This window comes from Vespa velutina, chromosome 25, assembly GCF_912470025.1.
Source record: "Vespa velutina chromosome 25, iVesVel2.1, whole genome shotgun sequence".
Lineage (NCBI taxonomy): Eukaryota > Metazoa > Arthropoda > Insecta > Hymenoptera > Vespidae > Vespa > Vespa velutina.
In genome coordinates, this window is record NC_062212.1 from 1,423,330 (window position 1) to 1,446,643 (window position 23,314).

At 23.6% G+C, this 23,314-nt stretch overlaps 4 protein-coding genes across 13 annotated transcripts in view; 2 read left to right on the forward strand and 2 right to left on the reverse strand.

Moving 5' to 3' along the window:
• The first annotated feature begins 258 nt into the window (after positions 1-258).
• On the forward strand, positions 259-4,894 carry LOC124957322 (ornithine decarboxylase 1-like). The gene is made up of 8 exons (XM_047514266.1): positions 259-392; positions 3,070-3,369; positions 3,441-3,517; positions 3,579-3,751; positions 3,837-4,146; positions 4,222-4,461; positions 4,542-4,750; positions 4,835-4,894. The coding sequence occupies exons 2-8, from the start codon at positions 3,168-3,170 to the stop codon at positions 4,875-4,877; spliced, it is 1,254 nt and encodes a 417-aa protein (XP_047370222.1). The 5' UTR covers positions 259-392; positions 3,070-3,167; the 3' UTR covers positions 4,878-4,894.
• A 422-nt stretch (positions 4,895-5,316) lies between these two features.
• LOC124957246 (homologous-pairing protein 2 homolog) lies at positions 5,317-8,376 on the forward strand. 7 transcript variants are annotated; one of them, XM_047514098.1, is made up of 4 exons: positions 5,488-5,790; positions 5,923-5,960; positions 6,133-6,307; positions 7,176-8,376. In XM_047514098.1, exons 3-4 carry the CDS (start codon positions 6,155-6,157, stop codon positions 7,626-7,628), a joined length of 606 nt encoding a protein of 201 aa, XP_047370054.1. In that variant the 5' UTR covers positions 5,488-5,790; positions 5,923-5,960; positions 6,133-6,154; the 3' UTR covers positions 7,629-8,376. The 7 variants fall into 7 exon arrangements, with proteins under 7 accessions (XP_047370049.1, XP_047370053.1, XP_047370048.1 ...); XM_047514093.1 differs by lacking the exons at positions 5,488-5,790; positions 5,923-5,960 and adding an exon at positions 5,317-5,454 and having other exon boundaries at positions 6,105-6,307; XM_047514097.1 differs by lacking the exons at positions 5,488-5,790; positions 5,923-5,960 and adding an exon at positions 5,317-5,454 and having other exon boundaries at positions 6,123-6,307.
• LOC124957201 (venom metalloproteinase 3-like) lies at positions 7,722-12,561 on the reverse strand. Its single transcript, XM_047514037.1, has 15 exons — positions 12,532-12,561; positions 12,311-12,451; positions 11,322-11,382; positions 10,674-10,885; positions 10,241-10,330; positions 9,951-10,149; positions 9,746-9,851; positions 9,505-9,634; positions 9,165-9,319; positions 8,895-8,944; positions 8,684-8,810; positions 8,454-8,600; positions 8,235-8,367; positions 8,050-8,157; positions 7,722-7,874 (listed from the first exon to the last, which is right to left on the reverse strand). Exons 1-15 carry the CDS (start codon positions 12,559-12,561, stop codon positions 7,752-7,754), a joined length of 1,812 nt encoding a protein of 603 aa, XP_047369993.1. The 3' UTR covers positions 7,722-7,751.
• Positions 12,562-14,993: 2,432 nt separating this feature from the next.
• Positions 14,994-23,314, reverse strand: part of LOC124957354 — a 17,421-nt gene continuing 9,100 nt past the window's right edge. For 2 of the 4 annotated variants that reach the window (XM_047514338.1, XM_047514339.1), the window contains exons 6-12: positions 20,962-21,088; positions 20,426-20,590; positions 19,869-19,995; positions 19,022-19,126; positions 17,897-18,048; positions 16,783-17,294; positions 14,994-15,284 (exon numbers count right to left, since the gene is read on the reverse strand). In XM_047514338.1, the coding sequence (XP_047370294.1) occupies positions 15,151-15,284; positions 16,783-17,294; positions 17,897-18,048; positions 19,022-19,126; positions 19,869-19,995; positions 20,426-20,590; positions 20,962-21,088 (1,322 nt within the window). In that variant the 3' untranslated portion in view covers positions 14,994-15,150. Of the gene's footprint in view, positions 15,285-16,782; positions 17,295-17,896; positions 18,049-19,021; positions 19,127-19,868; positions 19,996-20,425; positions 20,591-20,961; positions 21,089-23,048; positions 23,064-23,314 lie in introns of all 4 variants that reach the window. The other 2 variants (XM_047514337.1, XM_047514336.1) reach the window with 2 other exon arrangements.

Genomic DNA, 23,314 nt, shown 5'->3' on the forward strand with positions numbered 1-23,314 from the left:
TTAAATAAATATTTCTACTTATTATTTTGCTTTATATATTAATAAATATATTAAATAATAATAATAAAAATACTTTTATTTACTTCAAACTTTTTTTTTTCTTTTATTATGAACATTCATTTAAAATGAACACTTTTTTCTTATGAAATATCGTTTACTGGTATAGATTTAAAATGTCTGTCTGTAGTCACTTGAACGCCGCTTAGATAAAAACAACCAATCACGCTTCAGTCGATATAGTGCTTCCATCATTGGCATCAAGATAGCCGACTGGTTTGCTTCAACGTTTGATGTTCTACTAATCATTAACAGATTATTATTTCTGCTCGTGTGTTGATGCAAATATAATATTGTTCTTCGAATTTTTTACTCCAGCTGCGTATAATTCATATGTAAGTAATAAAACAACCCCCGAAAATTTGTCATCTACCGTAATGATGATAAGATAAGTAACATTTTTGATTTATTACTCTTGTATATATTATATTTTTACGTGCATATTTGTTATGTTTGTATGAAGTATATCCTATTGGAACATAATCAGAATAATATAATATTATAATATTGAGATTTCAAAAATACTTGTATGTTTAATTTCATCGTTAATAAACAATTTTTTGTTATATTTCCTATAGCGCTATAATTTATTTTCATTGTTGTTGTCGATTATGTCGTTTTAGAAATTATAAGTATGTTTTTATAGTTCGAATGGTATTAAATCGTAATTAAACGTTATATTTCTGTCAGCTATTTAATTTTATCCTAGAAGTATCGACATTATCCCTTTTCGTTTTTCTGTATATAAACAATGAAATAAATATTTTAACGTAGGTATGGAGTCTGGATTATATTATAAATATCGATATTGCAATAGTAACTTATTTATTAACAATTTTCATCGATATTAATAATTATTGAATATACACTTACGTATTATACGTTATTTTTATAAAGATAAAAACACAAGTTCATTTTCTACAGTATACATCTTTCTTATTATTTTTTTATTATTTTATTGCGTACGTATAATCCATTTTATGTTATTACTATTACTATTATTATTACTGTAATAATAATAATAATAATATATAATATAAACATTTACTTATTAATTTTTTTATGACGAAACAATCGACATAATATTGTATTTTGTTATAAAATTTATATATATCATTCTTAAATTGTTACAATAATATTTTTCATATTTATATACCGGATTGAATTATAATCAGTGTGATTTGATATTATATTAATAATAATTTCGCCTTATTAAATTTATTTTATATAATATATTTAAAGCTTGGATGATTTCATCGATAGAATTAGATATATTATGAGCTATTATTAACTTCTTGCGGAGAAATTTGTCCTTATTATGTCATTGTTTATCTCGTTGTATACATTTGTTTTCATTGTTCTCATATAACGCGTACGTAAATATTTGTTTCGTATGTATCAGCTTAAGTAATATTAATAAACAATAAATTCCTGATTTTCAATGTTTCGTATGTCTATCTTCCTTTTTAGGAGAATATGTTTCACAATAACGCAAACTATGTAATTATTTGTTACGCAATAAATCCCTAGAAAGTAATAAATATAATTAATACATATAAGAATCTAATATAATATATATATATATATATATATATATATATATATATATATCTGCGACAAAGAGATAAGAATACGTCGAATGTTGTTTTAAAAATGATTAATGAATACGTATATATTATATCATTTTCGTTAGAAATTAAAATATAAGTTTATTTCCACATTATCTTTGTGATAGAATTCTTTGTGGTTTTTCTTTTTTTTCTCTCTTTTTCTTTTCTTTTTTTGTCTTTTGATCCACACGCTTTATATAGTTCTGAATGAATGTTGTAATTGAAAATAGTCGTATGAGGGAATGGAAATAATTCTTGATCAATAATAATGAACATGATCTAATTTAATAATACGAAGTTCCGTCTAATCAAACGCTTATCATTTTGTACATTTTTAACAAAGGTTATCATTTATCCATAATCTATTTCTCGTTAAATATCACTTCTTTTACCTTTTTTTTTTGTAGCACGATTTGTTTATATAGAAAGTAACTAACGTTAGAAATTCTTTTGATCTCTTTTTATCGATCATCGATCGGTTTATCTCGTACACATTCACGAATACGGTTAATTAACTCCGCAATCTTTCTTTATACATAATTATATTATTATTAAGATAACAACAACTCTTTACTCTGTGTTATTCTATTTGTAACTGTCTATTGTTCAATTCTAAACACTATTACGTGCTTGATCTAATCAAAAATATAACTACGTTTCAATTTTTTCTTTACATGACTCATAGCTTTTTTAATTCCCAGTCACATTTACGTATAAATATTCATTAATCTTTATCTCTATTGTCGTATTTTTTATAACGTTATGCCTATATCACTCAAAGTACTCTCCAAATCTCATTTTCATCTCCAATATCTCTGGCACTTCTTATTATTCCATGAATAAATACATCAATGAAAGAAGAGACACCTTTTTGCTCGTTGTAGAAAAATTCTTTCAAATATACACTCACACATGATAATAATTGATGCTGCAATCTTCAATTCCTTTTCTAATTATCTATTGGTCTATCTCATAGACAAATACACATAGACGGAGCAGATACAATTAACCAATGCAAAACACTCCCGTTTTATATTGAAAATTTACAAGTTAACATTTAAAATCATGATGTTAATTAGCTAAGGATAATTTCAATTTATAATAATTCTGATTTATATAGATAAGAAGTATGTGTATATATATATATATATATATATAAGTATCTGAAACGTAAATGATTAAAATTTATAACTCTTGAATTTATAATAATTTCTTATCACTTATTATTTTACGTATTATTTTTCAAAGACATTAAACAAATGTTTTTAATGTTATATTACATCAGTTATTAATTGTTTGATAATAAATATTCTGAATGCAATATCAACAGTTCCTAATTGTTTGCATAATAAATATTCTTAATGATATACTGCAACATTTACTAATTGTTTTATAATAACAGATCATTATGTGCGTAAGTTGATTTGTAATACAATCATATACATTTGATGCATGGCGTTTATCAGTACTGATCTATACATTGAAGCACTTGTATAGACTATGGAGTATATGTTAAAAATGTCCTCAATTAATGTCCAAGAAATTCTCCTGTACGAGGACGAGATTGAAGAATATGAAATTATAAAAAAAATCATTAGCACTCATCATCAAGAAGATGCATTTTATACATTCGATCTTGGTGTTATAATTAAAAAGCATCAAGATTGGATCAAAAAAATGCCAAGAGTTGTGCCATACTATGGTAAGATTTCTAAAATATTTTTTTATCGTGTAACGTTACAAAAATATTCTATAGAAGAATTTTATTGTTAGCTATAAAGTGTAATACCTATCCAATGGTGATTAAGATTCTTGCAGCTATGAACGCCAATTTTGATTGCGCATCAAAGGTAAATGATTTCATTTTTATATAAGATAATATTATATGCTCTAAATCGTAATTTATAACAGCAAGAAATTCAACAAGTTATGCAGTTGAATATATCACCAGATAGAATAATCTTTGCAAATCCTACGAAGTATCCGTCTCATATAAAATTTGCCAAATGCGTAGGTGTCGAGAAAATGACAGTGGATAGCAAATGCGAACTTTATAAAATTAAAAAATTGTTTCCCGAAGCAAAGTAAGTAAATTTTACTCCGTATTCCAGTATTATGTCAATTATCTTATGTGATGTCAATAATTCACTCAAATATTGTTCTTAATAGAATAGTTATTCGCTTTCGTTGCGACGGCATTTCTACTGTCGCTAAATACGTCAAACTTGGCATTAAATTTGGATGTGAACCAGGCGATGAAGCAAAAGAATTAATACAACTTACAAAGGATTTAGGTTTAATTTTATATGGATTTAGCTTCCACGTTGGTAGTCCATGTGTCGAATTTAATGCGTATGTACGTGGAATTGAAATATGTAAGGAATTGATTTCTTTTGCTAAATCGATTGAATGTAATCATATCAAATTAATTGACATTGGTGGTGGATTCCCTGGGGAAAGAGATTTTCAAATCGATGAGGTTTGATTATTACGATGATACTTTCGAATCTATATATATGAAATATATTAATAGTTATCTTCGTATTTTGTTTAGATTTCACATATTATTAATGATGCAATCAAAGAAATAGACCCTACCATAGAAATCATAAGCGAACCCGGTAGATACTACGTAACTTCAGCATTTACTTTGGCTAGTGTCGTTCATTCTAAGAAAACTATATCTGTGGGAAATAATTTGAAACAGATGTATTATGTTAGCTGCGGAGTTTATAGTGGGTTTATGGAAGAATTGTTAAAATTGAATTCACGTCATCCAATACCACTGTTCAATGTATATAGCTGATATTTTTTAATCAAAATGGTTTTCTTTTATTTCTTTATATATATATATAAAAAGTGGATTTCTTGTAGCCTGTATCTGATAAAGAATATTATTCTACTGTATGGGGACCGACTTGTGATTCCTATGATTGTATCGTCAAAGATGTATTATTGCCAGAATTTCAAATAGGAGATTGGTTTGTATGGAACAATATGGGTGCATATGCAGCTTCTAGATCTTGTCAATTTAATGGGTTTTCGCCGCTGATAGTTCATCCATTTATCAGAAAAAGTCAATGGTTAATATAAATATTTGAGATATTAATTTTTTTGGAATATTACAATTTTTGATAATAATCATACTTCGCCTATTTTTTTTTCAGGGAAGATTTTTGTATCATTATGAATCGTTTCATAAACGATTGATTATATATAACAGAATGAGTGATTTGAATTTCTATAACAAATATATTCAAATAAAAGCAAAAAAATTCTCTTTGCATTAGAAACATTAATATGTCTATTATATTTATTATTTTAAAATTTGCAAATAAATATTATTTTTTTAAATAGTTTATATAATATTACGAAAATAATTGTGATTTTTTTAATAAATATTTTTAATTATTATTTATCTTTATATATTAATAATTATATGAAATAATAATAATAATAATAAAAGTATTTTTATTTACTTCATTCATTTTTTTTTCTTTTATTATGAACATTCATTTAATATGGACACTTTTTTCTTATGAAGTATCGTTTGTTGGTATAGATTTAAAATATTTATTTGAAGTCACGTGACCGCCGCTGAGATGATAACCAATCAGGTTTCAGTCGGTATTTTGCTTCCATCGTTGGCATCAAGATGGTCGACAGTCTTGTTTCAACGTTTGTTGTTCTACAGTTTTCATTAACAAATTATTATTTTTCTTCGTGTGTTTGTGCAATTTATAATATTGTTCTTCGATTTTTTATTCGAGCTGCCTATAATTCGTATGTAAGTAATAAAATATTGCCGATAATTTGTTATCTACCGTAGTTATGATAACATAACCAATATCATAGTTTTATTACTCTTTTATATATTATATTTTTACACGTATATTTATTATGTTTGTATATTGTACATTATATTGAAACATAACTACAATAATTTATTATCATAATAATGATTTTTCAAGAAAATTTTTATATTACATTTGATCGATTATCGTGAATTGTTAGTTTCATATTCTAAAGCGCTGTAAGCGATTTCTAGTGTCGTCGTCGATAATGTTCTCGTTGATGTTGACAGGTTATAAGATATTTTTCATAGTTCGAATGTTATTGCATTGTAAGCTATCATCTTTTATCAGTTAATTGATTGTATCGTAAAAGTGTACGATATTAATTTTTGTTTTTGTTTCTTTTTTTTTTTTCTGTTTTATGGGTCTATAAACGAATATATTTTTTGTGGTTTATGTAGAATTCAGAATATATTATATGTGTCGACTTTGGAAAATGGTTAGATTTTATTTTTTTCTTTAATTATTTTATATTGTAAGAGACGATTATCTAATTTTTATTAATACATCTAATATAAAATCATTGATGTGTGTATATGTATATATATATATATATATATTGTTTTAATTAATATTGCTACAGCTTATAAATTAATATAAGTTATATATAGAAATGTTATTGGTTAACAAATAATGGCCATGGATACCGTATACAAACATTTAAAAATTCAAAACAGACCTTACAGCGTGAACGATATAGTATTGAATTTGCACAATGAATTTGGTAAATCTGCCGTTCAAAAGGCCATTGATCATTTATTAACAGAAGGAAAGATATTTGAAAAAGTAAGTAGATTTTTAAATATTCATTATAATGAAAATAATTAAATAATTGTTGAGACATATAGTTATATATTATAATATATTACATATCACAAATTATAATATTTAATTAAAATTAAATTATAATTAAAAATAATTATTATCATAATAATTAATTTAGATTAATGTAAATATTTATATTTAATTATATATTTATACTTTAAATAAGTATTTATATATGTATATTTATTAAACACTATGAAACACTCCAAAAAAAAAATATATATATATATATATATTATAATTTATTACTTATCATAAATTATAATTAAAAATTATTATTATGATAATAATTATTTTAGATGAATGTAAATATTTCTATTTAATTATATGTTTATATTTTAAATAAATATTTATATATGTATATTTATTAAACACTATGAAATATTCCAAAAAAAAAATGTATATATATAAATATATATATATATATATATATATATATATATATATATATATATATATATATTATAATTTATTACATATCATAAATTATAATATATAATTAAAATTAAATTATAATTAAAAGTAATTATTATGATAATAATTATTTTTAATTAATTTAAATATTTATATGTGTATATTTATTAAACACTATGAAACACTCCAAAAAAAAAAAATATATATATATATATTATAATTTATTACATATCATAAATTATAATATATAATTAAAATTAAATTATAATGAAAAATAATTATTATCATAATAATTATTTTCAATTAATTTAAATATTTATATGTGTATATTTATTAAATACTATGAAACACTCCAATATATATATATATATATATATATATGTCAATTAAATGTTCTTTTTTTATATTTGATTAGGTGTATGGAAAGCAAAAAGTTTATTGCGTTGTTCAGGACTCGACGCAAGATATAGAGGAATTAATGAGAATCGATAAAGAATTACAGGCACATGCGAACGACGTTGAAACTAGATATCAAGATTTAGAGAAAGAGATTAAAAATCAAGAGACTTTATTAAAATCTTTAAAATCATCTGTCACTGTTGAAGAAGCATACAAAGAGAAAGTTTTACTCTTGGAAAGTATTAATGTTTTAACAAATAAATTAGATAAACTTATTGAATCTACCGGTAGTATGGATTTAACTGAAATAAAAAGAAAAACACAATCCTCTTTGGATGAATATACACGTGAATATGTTAAACGTAAAAGATTATGTACAGATATAATAGATTGTATTTTAGAAAATTATCCTGGTACTAAAAGTGAGTTGTACGATGAAATAGGTATAGATCCAAAAATTATTAATTGATAAGAATAATATTATAAATTTTTATATTTATTTTTAATGAAATAAAATAATTAACATTACAAAATTTTATAATCTCTGTTGAAATATATTAATTTATTATTCGCTATTAATGTATATTTTTCATTAGCCAAATAATTTTACAATCTTTTGAAGTTTGAATAATGGTTGGAAACGTCTTAACCAGAATTTATTATTGATAGATTTCATATATGATCCTTCCAAAACGCATTTACCGTTGAGACAAAACTGGAAAAGAAGAAAAAAAAAGAAAAAAAGAAAAAGAAAAAGAATTAAGAAGATAATCAATTTTGAGAAAGAAAATATTTCAGGAAATATATTTGATATTACTGTAGAAAGAAAATTGTTTAATTTTGTTGAAGAATTTAATTGATATAAATAATGTTTAATTTTATATACTTACAACGCCTTTTCCGCAAGGAGAACCTTCAGCTGCTGGAGCTATAGCTGTACAAGCTTTTATATTTCCTGGTACTAAACAATCTAATCTAGTACAGACAGTATGATCAGTCTGAAACGTACAAACATTTTAATATATTTTACACTTTAAATTTATATATATATATATGTTTGTAATTGTAAACTTACATTACATGCTTCTGCTTCAGGACCATGTACTTTTTTACATTGATAATCGAGTGACATTAATTTGCCTGGTAGAATTCGAGGTAATGAATTATCATTTACAGGTTCATTGTAAAGACATTTTGCTCTATCTTCACTGTAATAATAATAATAATTTCATATATATATATATATATATATATATATTTTGTTAGAAATAAAATTTGAAATGATAAAACATACTTGAGAAAGGAATAAAATGCATTTATAGTACAGTTGGACCATTCAAATCCATTTTCATTTAACATTAATCCACTTGTCATTATGTAGCCATCATATTCTGAACAATCAGTAGCATAAGTTGGATTACCATCGTGTCTGGCACCAATTCTAAACAATTTTTTATGATAATATTATTTTATAATAATTTATAAGAATATAATATGATATTTTATTTTAATGTAATAACATACAAATGGCCAATTTCATGAGCAGCCGGTATAATTCCACTAAAACCACCATTATCCTCTACGATACCAGCCATTTCTGAAGTTTTGTTATCGTCCTGTCTGTTACATGCACCTGATACATACGCATAACCTGTGTAAATAAATAAATTAAATTATACTAATATATATATATATATATATAAAATACATCTGAAATAAAATTAGGATTATTTACCAAGTGTCGAATCGTCGCAATAATTGTCAAACATGTTACATATATCTAATCTGAAAAAATGAGTAAAATATTTTTTAGATATTTTGTTAATTTACTTTATTTTTTATAAATGGATATATTAGGTTGGAAACTATGAAACGGGCGTTTTTGTTTAATCGTTTATCCTCATTCAACGCCCGTTTCATAGTTTCCAATCTAATATATATATATATATATATATATATATATATATATATATATATATATATATATATATATATATATTCTTACTGGGTCATAGTGATGGCTATGTCATAGAAACCAATTGGAAATCTTGTCTCTCTATAAATATAATCTGCCATGTCACGTAAAGCTTTATCAACATCAACCATAAGCGAATCACTCTCTAAACGATTTTTTTCCATGTATGAAGTTGCATTATTATCCTGAAATGAAATATATATTAAAATATATAGTATATATTAAATGACTAAAGAGAGAGAGAGAGAGAGAGAGAGAGAGAGAGAGAGAGAGAGAGAGAGAGAGAGAGAGAGAGAGAGAGAGAGAGAGAGATAGAGAGGGAGAGAAAAAGAGAGAAAAAAGAAAAATTAAGAAAATAAATTTAGCTTACCAAGGCAATAACTATACCGGCAATGTTAAATCGAATTTTTGGATTATTTAATAATCTGTATCTTAAATCTACAGCGTTCCAAAATGATAAGATATATTTTATGGCATGTTCGATATTATTTCCAACCAATCTGAAACATTTTCAATAAGAACATTAGACATTTGAAATTTTTTATATTTATATTAAATTTATAACAATTAAAATGATTTATTTATTTATTTATTTTTTTTTTTTTCCTTACGCGTATTCACTGTTATCCATTATGATTAATAGTTCTGGATAGATAATATCTGGTACATTATGTTTTTTTTTAATGTTACTATCGTATTTAATTGGATCTGTTAATTCTAAAAATGACAACAATATTTGAATGAAATACATTAGATTCATAGATATTTAATTCACAGTTATGTTAATACTTTCTATAATGAAAACATTTAACTTACTAAATTCTTTGTATTGTTTTTTTTTATTCTTTGGCATATCATAAATAACATGATGATGAGTATATGCAAGATCATCATTATCAGTTAAATTTTTACTATGATATGATTCGTATAGATTTAATCCTTTGTACAGTATGTCATTTATAATGCGTCCTGGTAATGATCGAATTACTTTATTGGCGGAAGAAATGATTCCGTTCTTGAAAAAAAAAAAAAAAAAGAAAAAATTAAAATTTTCATTTATCATTTAATCAATAATATTTTTTATTCGTAGAAATTTTATTACTTACAAGATGTAATCTTTTATTAGCATCCAATCTCATCAATATCGATGCTGTATTATTCATATCATGAAATGTTTTGCCAATATCTTTCATGGCCTAGAAAGAAAATATTATTTTATTATATCTTTTAAATATAATCATTGAGAAAATATTTTTTTTACTTTCTTTTCTTTCTTTTTTTTTTTTTTTTATTTTATTTTATTTTTTTATTTTCAGACGACACATCGATGGAAATTTTTTTTCTTTTCTTATATTTTCATTAAATTAATTTCATTAAATTATTCCTCGTAAAAGTGAGAAAAGTTTTCTCTTTTGAGAAAATTCGTCATCTTAAAATATGTTAACGTATTAAAAAAATGTATTTAAAAAAAAAAAAAAAAAAAAAAAAAAGAAAAAGAAAAGAAAAAAAAAAGAGAAAAAAAAATATAAATGAACTTACATTAGGTACCAAATCATATTTTAATCCCTCGGGATAATCTGGATTGGAAGAGACTGTCCATACGGGTGTTTTTTCGCCAGCAAGGATTCCCTCCGTAGGATTAAGATACAATTTAATGTCTTTGTCGAAAGCTTTAAATTGTATTTCTTGATCGTCATCCAAATTTCTTCGATGGACAGTGTGTTTTATTGGAACGACATCATAATCCGGTACTATAGTTAATTCATTAATTTTATTAATCATTTATATTCTCTTTCTTTTATTTTATCCTTTGAATAATAAATAAATGATATTAAATAAATAAATAAATTAATTAATTAATCAATCAATCAATTAATTAATTAATTAATTAAAAAATGAGGAATTTTAAATTTGAGGAATATATATTTATATTCCTCAATAAAATAATAAATAAAAATAATAAATTTTAAAAATGAGGAATTTTTTGTTGAACGATGATTTAGGTATGTCAATTGAATCAATTTGAAAAATTTAAGCAAGAATGTATCTTTTCTTTTTCTCTCATTTGTTTTATTTTGTTTTATTTTATTTTATTTTATTTTATTTTAATTTTTTTTTGTATTTATTTACTTATTTATTTATTTATTTTTTCTTTTTTATTAATAAAATCGAAAAATATTCAAATACCTTCTTTATGATCTGTGTTGAATACTGCCATCACTTCTTCCGGTGTCATATATTCGTGAAGCTTGAAATTAAAATGATTAAAGTTAATTAAAGTCATTAAATTGATTAATTGAAAATTGTATTTGCGATTTTTTTTCTCCTTCCTTTTTCTTCTTGAATTTATAAAAAGTCATGTAAAAGTATTAAATATAAATTGAAAATGAATATACTTTTGTAAATGAAATTTTACGAAATGCACGATTGAAGAAAAAAAAAAAAAAAAAAAAAAAAAAAGAAAGGAAAAGAAAAAAGAATCGAAAATAATTTTGTCATATATTTATTTATTTGTTTATATATTTATTTCTTTTTTTCCCCCCCCTCTCTTTCATCAAAAATATTCATAATTAATATTTTTACAATTAATTTTTATCGACGTATTATAAATTAAAGAAAAAAATACTTTCAATGAAATTAAAAGTTACGAATGATCGTCGTAATGAAAATGATGAACAAAAGTTTTTTCATCAATCAAAAAATGATCAAAAAGAAAAATAAATAAATAAATAAATAAATAAATATATATATATTTAAATACCTTTTTGCATTGTACGTGATACACAATTACTGTACACAAGAAAATAATTTTTCGAAACATGATCGCGAATAAAAATCATTAATCGTTGGTTATTATTAATTTTTCTTTCTTTTCTTTTTTTTTTTTTTTTTCTAACTTCTTTTTTTTTTTCCTCAAAATTTCAACGTTCAAAATTGCTCCGATAATATTCCTTAATGGGACGAACGCGTTACTCCGAGTTGACTCGTTGTAAAAGTGTAAAAAAATAATTTGATATCCCCGCTTTATATAAGAAATCGGATAACTAAAATTTGATTTGTGTTTGGTGATTATGTATAACAAAAAAAAAAAAAAAAAAAAAAAAAAAAAAAGAAAAAAAGAGGAAAGAAAAGGAAGAAGAAAAAAATTAAATGAAAAAGGAAAGAAGAAGAAACACTTGTTCATATAAAACGCAATTATAATATTGAACGGATATATGATCTATATGATCTATATGATCTATATGATCTATAATATAATAGATTAAAGTGCACGAAGTAATAAATTGCAATGATAATGTGTCAACATGATTATTATGCTGAAATATTTTTAATCTAATGATTGAATTACGTGACTTTTATGAAGAACATAAAATCAAAACAAAGGTGTGTCCTTTACGTAACCACGATCACATTTCTTTTTCCCCATTGATTTAGATGAATTATAATCGATTTGAATATTTTATCGTAGATTTTGAGTACTCAGATGTCTAGTTCGCGTAAGAAAAAAAAGAAAAGAGAGAGAGAGAGAGAAAGAAGAGGAAATTTTTTAAGAATATTAAGTTCGATTATAAATGTTAAATGAAAAATTTCTTTTTAATCGGATTGTTACATTTTATTTTTTAATAATAAATCTTTTTCTACAAAATTTCATTCCCATACACATTTTATATCCGAATGATTATTTTTAATTTAAAAAAAAAAAAAAAAAAAAAAAAAAAAAAAAAAAAAAAAAAAACCTTTTTTTTTTCAATAATTTTATTTTCAATAAAATTTATAACATATTTTATTTTATATATATATATATATATATATATATATATATATATATATATATATTATATTTAATAATATATTAAATGTAAATAAAAATTTATAAAATTTGTCGAAAGAAGATTTACTTTTAATAATAAATCAAATGAAAATTTATTAATAAACGTTTTAAATAAAAGTTATTAGATTTAATTAATAATAATTATTGTAGAAATTTCAAAGGAGTGTTCACTTTCGCCAGGTTCATAATTCTTTTTTTTTTTTTTTTTTTTTTTAACAAGTAAAGAATATCAATACGAATCAAATGAGGATCTACATTTGTTTACCCTTTTATCGATAATTTATAATTTTATAACATTGCATCAACGTTTAATCAAACTCTGTAATCTCAATAATGTTCGCGATAAATATATACCCGAAAGTTTTGAAACTAAATTTAATTTAATAACGTAGAAATGATAGAGTATAATATAGAAGATTACAGATAAGATCCTAAAGAGTGAAGGATTAATGATCGAAACGAGATTAGAAAAAAAAGCGTCCCTTATCTCTGACAATTTGTAAATATTATGAAAATGTCGCTAATAATAGAGTCCTGTTTTATCGATTCAGTAAGAAAAGAATGTCGATGATATGTCTGTTTTATCGATCGAGTAGAAAATATATATATCGGTAATATTAGAGTTCTATTTTATCCGACTGATTGACAAATAATCTACGATAGCTCATGTTTACAATTTTACTTTGATTTAGTTCTCTTTCATAGGAATTTTTTATTTTTGAAAATATTTTTTCTAATTAGTAGGAAAAATATAATTCAATCGAATACATTGGCAATTAGAACGAAAGAAAATGAAAAAAAAGAAGGTAATGATAAATAACTAAAATCTACATTGTGTAAAATTTTTATTATTTAGTTTAGATAACGTTTACATTTTATCGATGTTTTAGAAAGAAAAAAAAAAAAAAAAAAATAAAGTAATATGATACACAAACGAAGAATGCAAAATGGCCGTTATGAAACAATAAATCGACCTCTGATTATTGGCGGATTCTTATGAAGCTGAGGTCTCACTTTTTATAATTCGTTTATTTATAAACAATTACACAATAGACCTGCCTCGAATATATTAGAAAGGAAGACACGGATAGTTTAACGAGAAACTAATACTCTTAAAGAAAATATGTGAGACGCTCGTTGGCTTATTGCACGATCGAGGATCATTCGATACTTAAAAAATAATGCAAAGTAATAATTACAATTAAGAAAACGAAAAAAAAAAATTGTTCAAAAAGAACAAAAAAAAAAAAACAAGATAGCAAAAAAAAAGAAAAAAAAAAAGAAGGGAAAAATTAACGATTAAGTCGTTTTTGTTCTTGTTCGAAATCGAAATTGAAAATACGCAATTTTGTACCAGTACAAATTCTTTTGCATAATTTCTCATCGAAGAACGAAAATAATAATAATAATAAAAATAAAAATTAAAAAAAAATATAATAATAATAATAATAATAATAATAATAACATTAAAATTACAATTAAAATTAATAATAATAATATTAATAATAATAAAATTAAAATTACAAGTAAAATTAATAATAATAATAACATTAAAATTAATAATATAATAATAATAATAATAATAATAATAATAATAATAATCAAATTAAAATTAATAATAAATATCCGACCAAGGGTTAAAGATCAAAAGGCAGTACATTTTTGTTCTTTTGTTTACGTTAAAATTCGTGAATTGTTCATCACAATTGTTGATCTTGAAAACAAAGAGAAAAAAAAAAAAATACAAAAAGAAAAGAAAAATTGAGGAAAATGATTTACAGAAATATCAAATAAAATCGATCCTCTAAATCGAAATTCTCGAGATCTGCGTAAGGAAAAAAAAAAAAAAAAAAAAAAAAAAAAAAAAGAAAAAAAAAAGAAAAAAAAAACGAAATACGATAGTTTTGGTTCCTCGACTTTCTTTTTTTTTCTTCTTTCATTTCTATATTTTTCTTTTTTTTTTTTCGTTTTTTTTTTCTTCTTTCGACGTACGTAGTAATCGATCTTTTTCTTTTATCTTTTCTTGCTTTTTCTTTTCTTTTTTATTTTTTTCTCTTTTTTTTTTTTTTTCTTTTTTTATCTATAGATAACCTCAAAGATATCCGAAGGAGTTGTTCGTATTCTCTTTTTCTTTCTTTTCTCTCTCATTTTTTTTTTTTTCTTTTTTCCTTTTTTCTTTTTTCCTTAAGGGCAGATAGTCTTCAAGGACGCACAGCAACGGCTCTTTACGGATTGCAAATGGCACAGCCATATTCCCAGCCTGTCAATCAGATCCAAGCAATCGGGCCCTAGGTCCATGCACTCATCGCCCTCTGTTTCTAAAGATAATTGGGCCTTATTAATGATTTCGAACGTATCCGTGTGTATGTGTGTGTGTGTGTGTATATATATATATATATATATATGTTGACGTGTGTACGAGAAAGAGACAGATAAAGATAAAAAGAGACAGAAAGAGAGAGAGAGAGAGAGAGAGAGAGAGAGAGAGAGAGAGAGAGAAAATGTTTAATAAAAAAACATAAACAAAAGAAGGAAATATTTATTTAAATGTTTTATATGAGATCAGATGTTTCTGTAAATACATGATTATTCCCATCTGGAATTAGAATTAGAATTAAAATTAGAATTAGAATTAGAATTAGAATTAGAATTAGAATTAGAATTAGAATTAGAATTAGGATAGTAACGGACAGATGTCTAAGTGAAGGTTTTAGTAAACAAAAAAAACAAATTAGATGCAAGTAGTAATACGAAGTATAGGACGTGTACATTTATGTATAAAATATATGTGCAATTGTTTACACAATGTAATTGTAATTATATATAAATATATATATATATATATATATATATATATATATAATAATTGTGATGATGTAATGTAATTTTAATAGTATTATATAAATCATTTCGTGCTTCTTAAATGTATCCATGTAAAAATTAAAACGAGCCAATGTAATGTAATTGCAAAATTACATGTAAGTGAATGTAACGTAATTACAAAATTACACGTAATTTGATCTAATGTAATTGTAAAAATATATAATTAATTTTGTGTCATGTAAATATAATGTATTGTAATGATTAATTCATTCGATGTTCTGTAAATGTAATGTAACGTAATTTAATTCCTTTCGTATGCCTGTAAATGTAATGTAATGTAATGTAATGTAATGTAATGTAATGTAATGTAATGTAATGTAATGTAATGTAATGTGATGTGATGTAATTCGTCGTATGTGTTTTATCCGTATTAGTATTATTTTTGATGTAACATAGTAGTTCCATGTAAATATCCCATTTGATGTAAGTTTACATAAAATTCTCACTGCCTTAATAGTGAATTAAATGAAAAAAAAAGAAAGAAAAAAAAAACAAAAAAAAAGAAAGAAAGAATAGTAAGAAGATCGTGAAAACAATGTAAAAACAATGATCGAGCTTATGGTCCGCATTTTCGCTCGTGATCAATTATGTTCATATATATAGTTTTTTAGATCCTTTTTCCATGGTTAAAAAATTATAATGATAAAATAAAAAGAAGAACGAGATAGTGATTAAAAAGATATAGACAAAATGAAGGAGTATAGTCATGCTTTGATTTTGAATAAATAGAATAGAATAAAATAAAATCAAATAAATTAAAATAAAATAAAATAAAATAAAATTAGAGAGAGGGACAAAGATTTCGATATTAGAAAGATTAACGCGAGATAGAAAGAATTGAATTTTGTTTTTTTTTATATATGTATATAAATATTTTTTTTTTTTTTTTTTTTTAATTTTTTTAATTTGATTGTTTTCACAAAATTCTCTTACCACGACCGCCATTTTGTTCGCCATTTTGGAGGCCATTTTGAAGATGTGCCAATGTCGTCGGAGAAAATGGCGTCACGGTTGACGTGGTCTTACGTTTGAACGGTATAATTTTCGGATAATTCACGTCATTAGGATTGTTAACAACTTTTGGGGTAGAATTGACGTTGTAACGAAAATTAAAATTATATCTGTTGTTTTTCTTGCTAGTCGTAGTTGTTCGATTAACACCATTGTTGATTTTTCCATAATTGTTGTTGTTGTTGTTGTTGTTGTTATTATTATAATTACTATTATTTTTAATTTTATCATTAATGGCAAGCAAATTATTGGCAGTCGTGTACGTGTATTTGTATACCGTTGATGTAGGTGTATATTGACGTTTAACGTTTGTTATTGTTGTTGTTGTCGTTGTTGCTGTTGTAATACTTGACGTCAATAAATTTGGGGTTAGGTATGGGGAATATTTAAATTTCGATTTTGATGGTGTAAATGTTGTTCCTTCCCATGGATACCTGTGTGGAATATTATTTAAATGTTATTGTATTAACCCTTTAAATGCTCTTTAAATTTTTATTATATTTTTTTTTATTTATTTAATCAAAATAAAATTTTTAATATTTATCATTATTGTTATTATTATTTTTATTACTTTTTTTATTACGATAATTAATTTCTTATAATATCATTCATATCAAATGAATAATAATAATAATAATAATAATATCAATATAAAAATTGTATGAATTGTCGTGATAATCAATTATTAAAAAAAAAATATATAGAAAAAATTCTACAAATTTTATTTCATCAACAATTAAAAACTGACTTGACGATTCTTCGTGATGTTATTATATATATATATATATATATATATATTTTTTTTTAATTTTTTTTTACTTTGTGATTAAAAATTTATGAAAAAAGATATCACGCATTAAAGGGTTAAATGACCTTGATTTTGATCGTCATTCGAACCGATTATTTTGAAAGAAAATGAAAAGTAAAATATGACGGATAAAATTTTCATTTCTCATTATTTTACTAATCGTTTTTCGTTTTTCTTTCTCGATCGAATTTTCATTAAATTGTTTATACAAATTGCGAGTCAATTTACCTGTAATCGGTGTTATTATACTGTGCAAATATCGGCCTGTTGTTCGCAGGTGGTCCGAAACTACCGTCTCGACGTACATAAGTTGGTATATTTTGGGTATAATCAGGTATTATATTTTCATGTTCGGCGACGCATTTACCATTGAGACAGTACTGAAATAAAATTAAAGACAACAAGAAAAAAAAAAGAAGAAAGAAAATAAATCAATAAAAAATAACAGAAAGAAATTAAACGAAAGAAAAGAAAAAGAAAAAAAAAAAACAAAAGAAAAACGATACGTTCGAAATTTTTAATCAATAAAAATTAATCAATAAATTAATTCATTTAATATATATATATATATATATATATATATATATATATATATATATATATATATATATAATTAATAAATTAAAAAAGGTCGGGTGAAAAATTTTTCTTCGATGACATTGACTTTTTGTAAATTTATTGAAAGAAAGGAAAGAAAAAGTAAATAGATAAATAAATGAAATAAAATAAAATAAAATAAAATAAATAAAAAAAAAAGAAAAATTTGACTAACCATAATTAAATCGATTTAAATTTAAGGATATTGTATTTGATCCTTTTTTCTTTTCTTTCTTTTTTTTTTCTTTCTAATTGCACGTTTTTATGTACCATTTCTTTTTACATATTTTCAATATATATATATATATATAAATATATAATTATAATTATATATTTATTTATTTGATATATTAATGATCTTTTTTTTTTCTTAATTGCATATTGTTTTTTTTTCTATATATCCTGTGTATATGTGTGTATGTGTATGTGTGTACGATTGTATAAAAATTAGAATATTATAAATATTAAAAAAAAAAAAAAAAAAAGAAGAAAAAGAAATCCAAATCCATATAATTATTTAGAACATACACACATATATATTTATATATTATTATATATAATAATAGTAATAATAATAATAATAATAACATATATATATATATATATATATATATATATATATATATATATATATACACATATGATTCATTTAATATATCAATAAAATTTTGTTTTTTTCCTTCTTTCTCATTTATTCTTCTATATTTATTTTTCTATTTAATTAATTAATTTATTTTTTTTTTATTTTATATTTACCTGGCCATCGCCGCATGGTGAACCCTCAGCTGCTGGACGATATGCAACGCAATAACCGGATCCAGCGTCGAAGCAAAATAATTGTGCACAAACTCTGTCGTCTTTCTGTAATCCCAGGTCAATTAGTTAAGTAGCCAAACCACCCTCTCCCCCCGGCCCCGAACAAAACAGAAAAGAATAGAAAAACATCATAAATAAATAATATATCAATAATATATCTATTGATATAAATATCAACGTAAAAATGTCTAATAATTTTTTATATATAATAATATTTTTTTTTTTTTTAAATAATTCATTGTCAATATACATATACACATATATATATATTAGGTTGGAAACTATGAAACGGGCGTTTTTGTTTAGTTATTTATTTTCCTTCAACGACCGTTTCATAGTTTCCAATCTAATGCATAAGTATCAGGTTGGAAACTATAAAACGGGCGTTTTCGTTTAGTTATTTATTTTCATTCAACGTCCGTTTCATAGTTTCCAACCTAATATATATATATATATATATACATATATACATATATTATTTTTAATAATTTAAATGATTTAAAATAAAGTTTTTTTTACAGATTATCAAAATTACAAGTTCGGTATTATCGGTCTGATAATATGGCGAATCTAATCCAAATGTTTATGAAATTTCGAAGAAGAGTAATTGATTTCTTTTTTTGTTTCTGTTTTTTCTTTTTTTTTTTTTATATATCACTTAGGAACTTTTGACTCTTTATGAATAGGGATATTTGACATTCCTCCTTTTATTTCACGCGATAGGGACATTTGATTTACTACGTTCGTTTAATTCATTAGTATTAATTTAAAACAAATTTTTACTCACGAAACAGGCACTGGTACCGCGATCCTTACGGCACTGGGCATCTAACGATAGTAATTTGCCTGGTAAAACTCTTGGTAAGGCCTCGTCTTCGTGGGGTGCATTGTACAAACACGTTGCAGTGTCGCCACTAGAAAAAAGAAAAAAAAAGTATATATATATATGTGTATGCGTGCGTGCGTGCGTGTGTGTGTGTGTGTATTTTATTATTATTATTATTATTATTTTAATTATATAATTTCTACGTTGTTACAACGAATTTTGAAATTCATTTTTTTCTTTTAAACGAGCATCAGCAGGAGTACCACAAAATTATTTGCAAAATTATTGGATGAAGAAAATTTCGAAAGTTTGTAGAAAAAATTTCTCCCGAAAAAGTGTCGAATTATTTCGATTCGACGTTTAATGTGTTTTGTTAATCTTTTTGTTCTTTTTTTTTTTTTCTTCCTCTTTTTTTTTTTTTTTTTTTTTTTTTTTTTTCTTAGATTCTTTACATCATCGCACTGGTAATTGTTCGCGTGTATATGTGATGTATATGTGAAAATATTATTATTTCGTACTTTAGAAAATGATGGAAGGACGAGACACTGCAGTGGGACCATTTGAATCCCTTTTCAGTATGTCTAAGATCGCTCATGATATAACCATCCTCCCAACGACATTTCTCAGCACCAGGTCCACCAAGATAACTAGGTGGTGGTGAACCATCGTGTACTGCACCTAACCTAAAAACAAAACAAAACAAAAAAAAAAAAAAAAGAAAAAATTTAATAATCATTTCTTTTTTCACGGCATTGATTAGAAGAAAAGAAAAGAAAATTTCTTTTTTTTCTTTTTTTTTTTTTTTTCTTTTTATTTTCATCGAGAAATTCACAAGTGATCAACTCCGTGCGAAGATCTTTCTTTTCCTCCATTTTTAAAGATATATTTTTAAATATATTTCAAATAAATAAATTAATAAAAAGAAAAAAAAAAAGAGTAGTTCTTTCGTTTGTCGATTTTGGGATAAAATTTTTGTTTTTTTTTTTTTCTTTTCGTTTCTTTTTCTTTCGAGAAACTCACAGATGAATTTTTTTTTTTTTTTTGAGAAACTCACAAGTGACCAACTTCGTGCGCCGCTACGATGATACCACTGAAGCCACCAGTGTCTTCAATGATGGCTACAGAGTTGACCTTTTCTAAGCGTTTGTTAACAACACAGGCACCACCAACATACGCGAATCCTGTTGAATATATTTGAAATAATTAGAACGAAGATATTCTTTAAGTCTCTACACGTGGTTTTATATATATAAGTATATATATATATATATATATATGTTGATAAAAAAGATTAATGTTATTTTTAGAATTCTGTTATATTAATACAAGCTATTTCTGTATCTTTCTAGCAGTGTTATATTTGATACCAGAGCAAGAGAGCAAGAGATCATGATGAAGCATAATAATACGTGTCTCTAACGTTAATATCTATTAGAAATCTTAATAGTCATTAGAATTTAACGAGAATGAATTTTCTAATCTCATTGAAATTATTTCTTCTTCTTTTCTTTTTTTTTTTTTTTTTTTTTTTAAATAAATCAAATTTTTATTACACTTTATAAGTGAGATTCTAATGTACATACGTTAGATTTAATCACCATTAGAATGGCAAATATTACTGATATTTTTTTCATGGATCTAATGTATACATTAGACATTTAACTAATCATCATTAGAATGAAAAAAAAAAAAAAAAGATTTTAATAATTCTTTTCATAGATCTAATGTTTGTATTAGATGTTTTCTAATCATTATTAGAATGAAAAAAGGAAAAAAAAACAATGTAATGATTTCTTTCATAGATCTAACGTATATATTAGATATTTTCTAATCGGCATTAGAATGAAAACAAATTTTAGAACTTTTGTACAGATGGAATAGATTGAATACTTTCTAATCGTCATTAATATAAAACATATTTAAGAACTTTTTCATAAATCTAATTTATACATCAAATACTTTCTAATCATCGTTAGAACGAAAACAAATTTCAAAACTTTTGTACAGATGAAATATATTAGATACTTTCTAATTATCATTAGAATAGAAGAAATTTTACAACTTTTTCTTTATAGATAAAATACATTAGATACTTTCTAATAATCATTAGAATATCAAATAAAATTATTAAATTTTTTATAAAACAAATGTCAATCGTATTTTTAATAATTATTAATTTTAAATAATTATTTATAATGATTAAATATACGTTAGAACTTTTCGATGGGATTAATGTTAATATATGTACATTAGAAATTTTCTAATATTAATAGAACATGAAAAAAGTGTCAACAATTTTTTTTCCTTAATTATCTAATACGTATGTATGTATATTAATTAATATTCTTACATAGATAGAATCGAATTAAGCCAAAATAAAAATATCAAAAATCTTTTCTAATACTTGATATTAGAAACATTAGAAGTTTTCGTGATCGTCGTTAGAACTACAAAAAAAAAAGAAACATTGAAAATGAAAAAAAAAAAAAGAAAAAGTATATATATATATACATATATTATAAAAAGTTATTTAAGATAGAACAATTAAAAATTTTCTTACGATCTAATCTATCTAACGCGTTCGTTAGAAATATTCTAATAAATATTTCGACGTAGGAGACACGTGTCCTGTTAATTTAACCACCGTACGTAATTATTAGTCATGGAACAATGACAAAAACGAATTTTTATCGCAGCGAATAATCGTTCATACCATTACTCGAAGCTAATTTATTCTAACGATTTATCATGCAACCGATGTTAATAATTCTGATTAATGAGACAATATTATTTGCCTGCCTTTACAAATTTTTTTTCATTAGAATAGACAATATTTGTCCATTGTGTCTTCATATACACATATATATGTACACACATATATATATATATATATATACATACACATATATATATATATATGTATACATACACACACATATATATATATGTATGTATATTCTTAGAAAAAAAGAAATTAAAAAAAAAAAAAAAGAAAAAAAAAAGATTATATAATAAATATATTTTCTAAATTCAAAACAAAAAAGAAAAAAAAAAAAAAGAGAGAAGAGAAGAACTGTCATAAAATCCTGTTTTTTTTTTTGCCACCCTATACACATATATATATATGTATATAAAACTTACCAATAAAAAACGGTCCTTTAGTCGATAACACAGCCGATAAAAAAAAAAAAAAAATAGAAAGATACAAAAGCGATTAAATTCACGATTATGAAAATCTCCCCCCACCCTACCCTACCCCATCCCCCCACCCAATTCCAATTCTCCCCTCTCCCAAAAAAAAAAAACGAGAACGTCACATCAATAATAAATAACAATAATAATAATCGATAATGGCAACAACAAGAACAATAATGACAATAATAATGACGACGAAAATTAATGCTGAT

Excerpts from the sequence above, each read along its gene's own strand:
- LOC124957246 (XM_047514093.1), top strand. The coding sequence starts at position 6,155 with ATGGCCATGGATACCGTATACAAACATTTAAAAATTCAAAACAGACCT. Across the intron at positions 6,308-7,175 it reads AAGGAAAGATATTTGAAAAA|GTGTATGGAAAGCAAAAAGT; the intron begins GTAAGTAGATTT and ends ATATTTGATTAG.
- LOC124957201 (XM_047514037.1), bottom strand. The coding sequence starts at position 12,561 with ATGGGGAAAAAGAAATGTGATCGTGGTTAC. Across the intron at positions 10,331-10,673 it reads AATATGATTTGGTACCTAAT|GCCATGAAAGATATTGGCAA; the intron begins GTAAGTTCATTT and ends TTTTCTTTCTAG. Across the intron at positions 8,601-8,683 it reads GCTCATGAAATTGGCCATTT|AATTGGTGCCAGACACGATG; the intron begins GTATGTTATTAC and ends AAAATTGTTTAG.
- LOC124957322 (XM_047514266.1), top strand. The coding sequence starts at position 3,168 with ATGGAGTATATGTTAAAAATGTCCTCAATTAATGTCCAAGAAATTCTC. Across the intron at positions 3,370-3,440 it reads AAGAGTTGTGCCATACTATG|CTATAAAGTGTAATACCTAT; the intron begins GTAAGATTTCTA and ends TTTTATTGTTAG. Across the intron at positions 4,751-4,834 it reads TTTATCAGAAAAAGTCAATG|GGAAGATTTTTGTATCATTA; the intron begins GTTAATATAAAT and ends TTTTTTTTTCAG.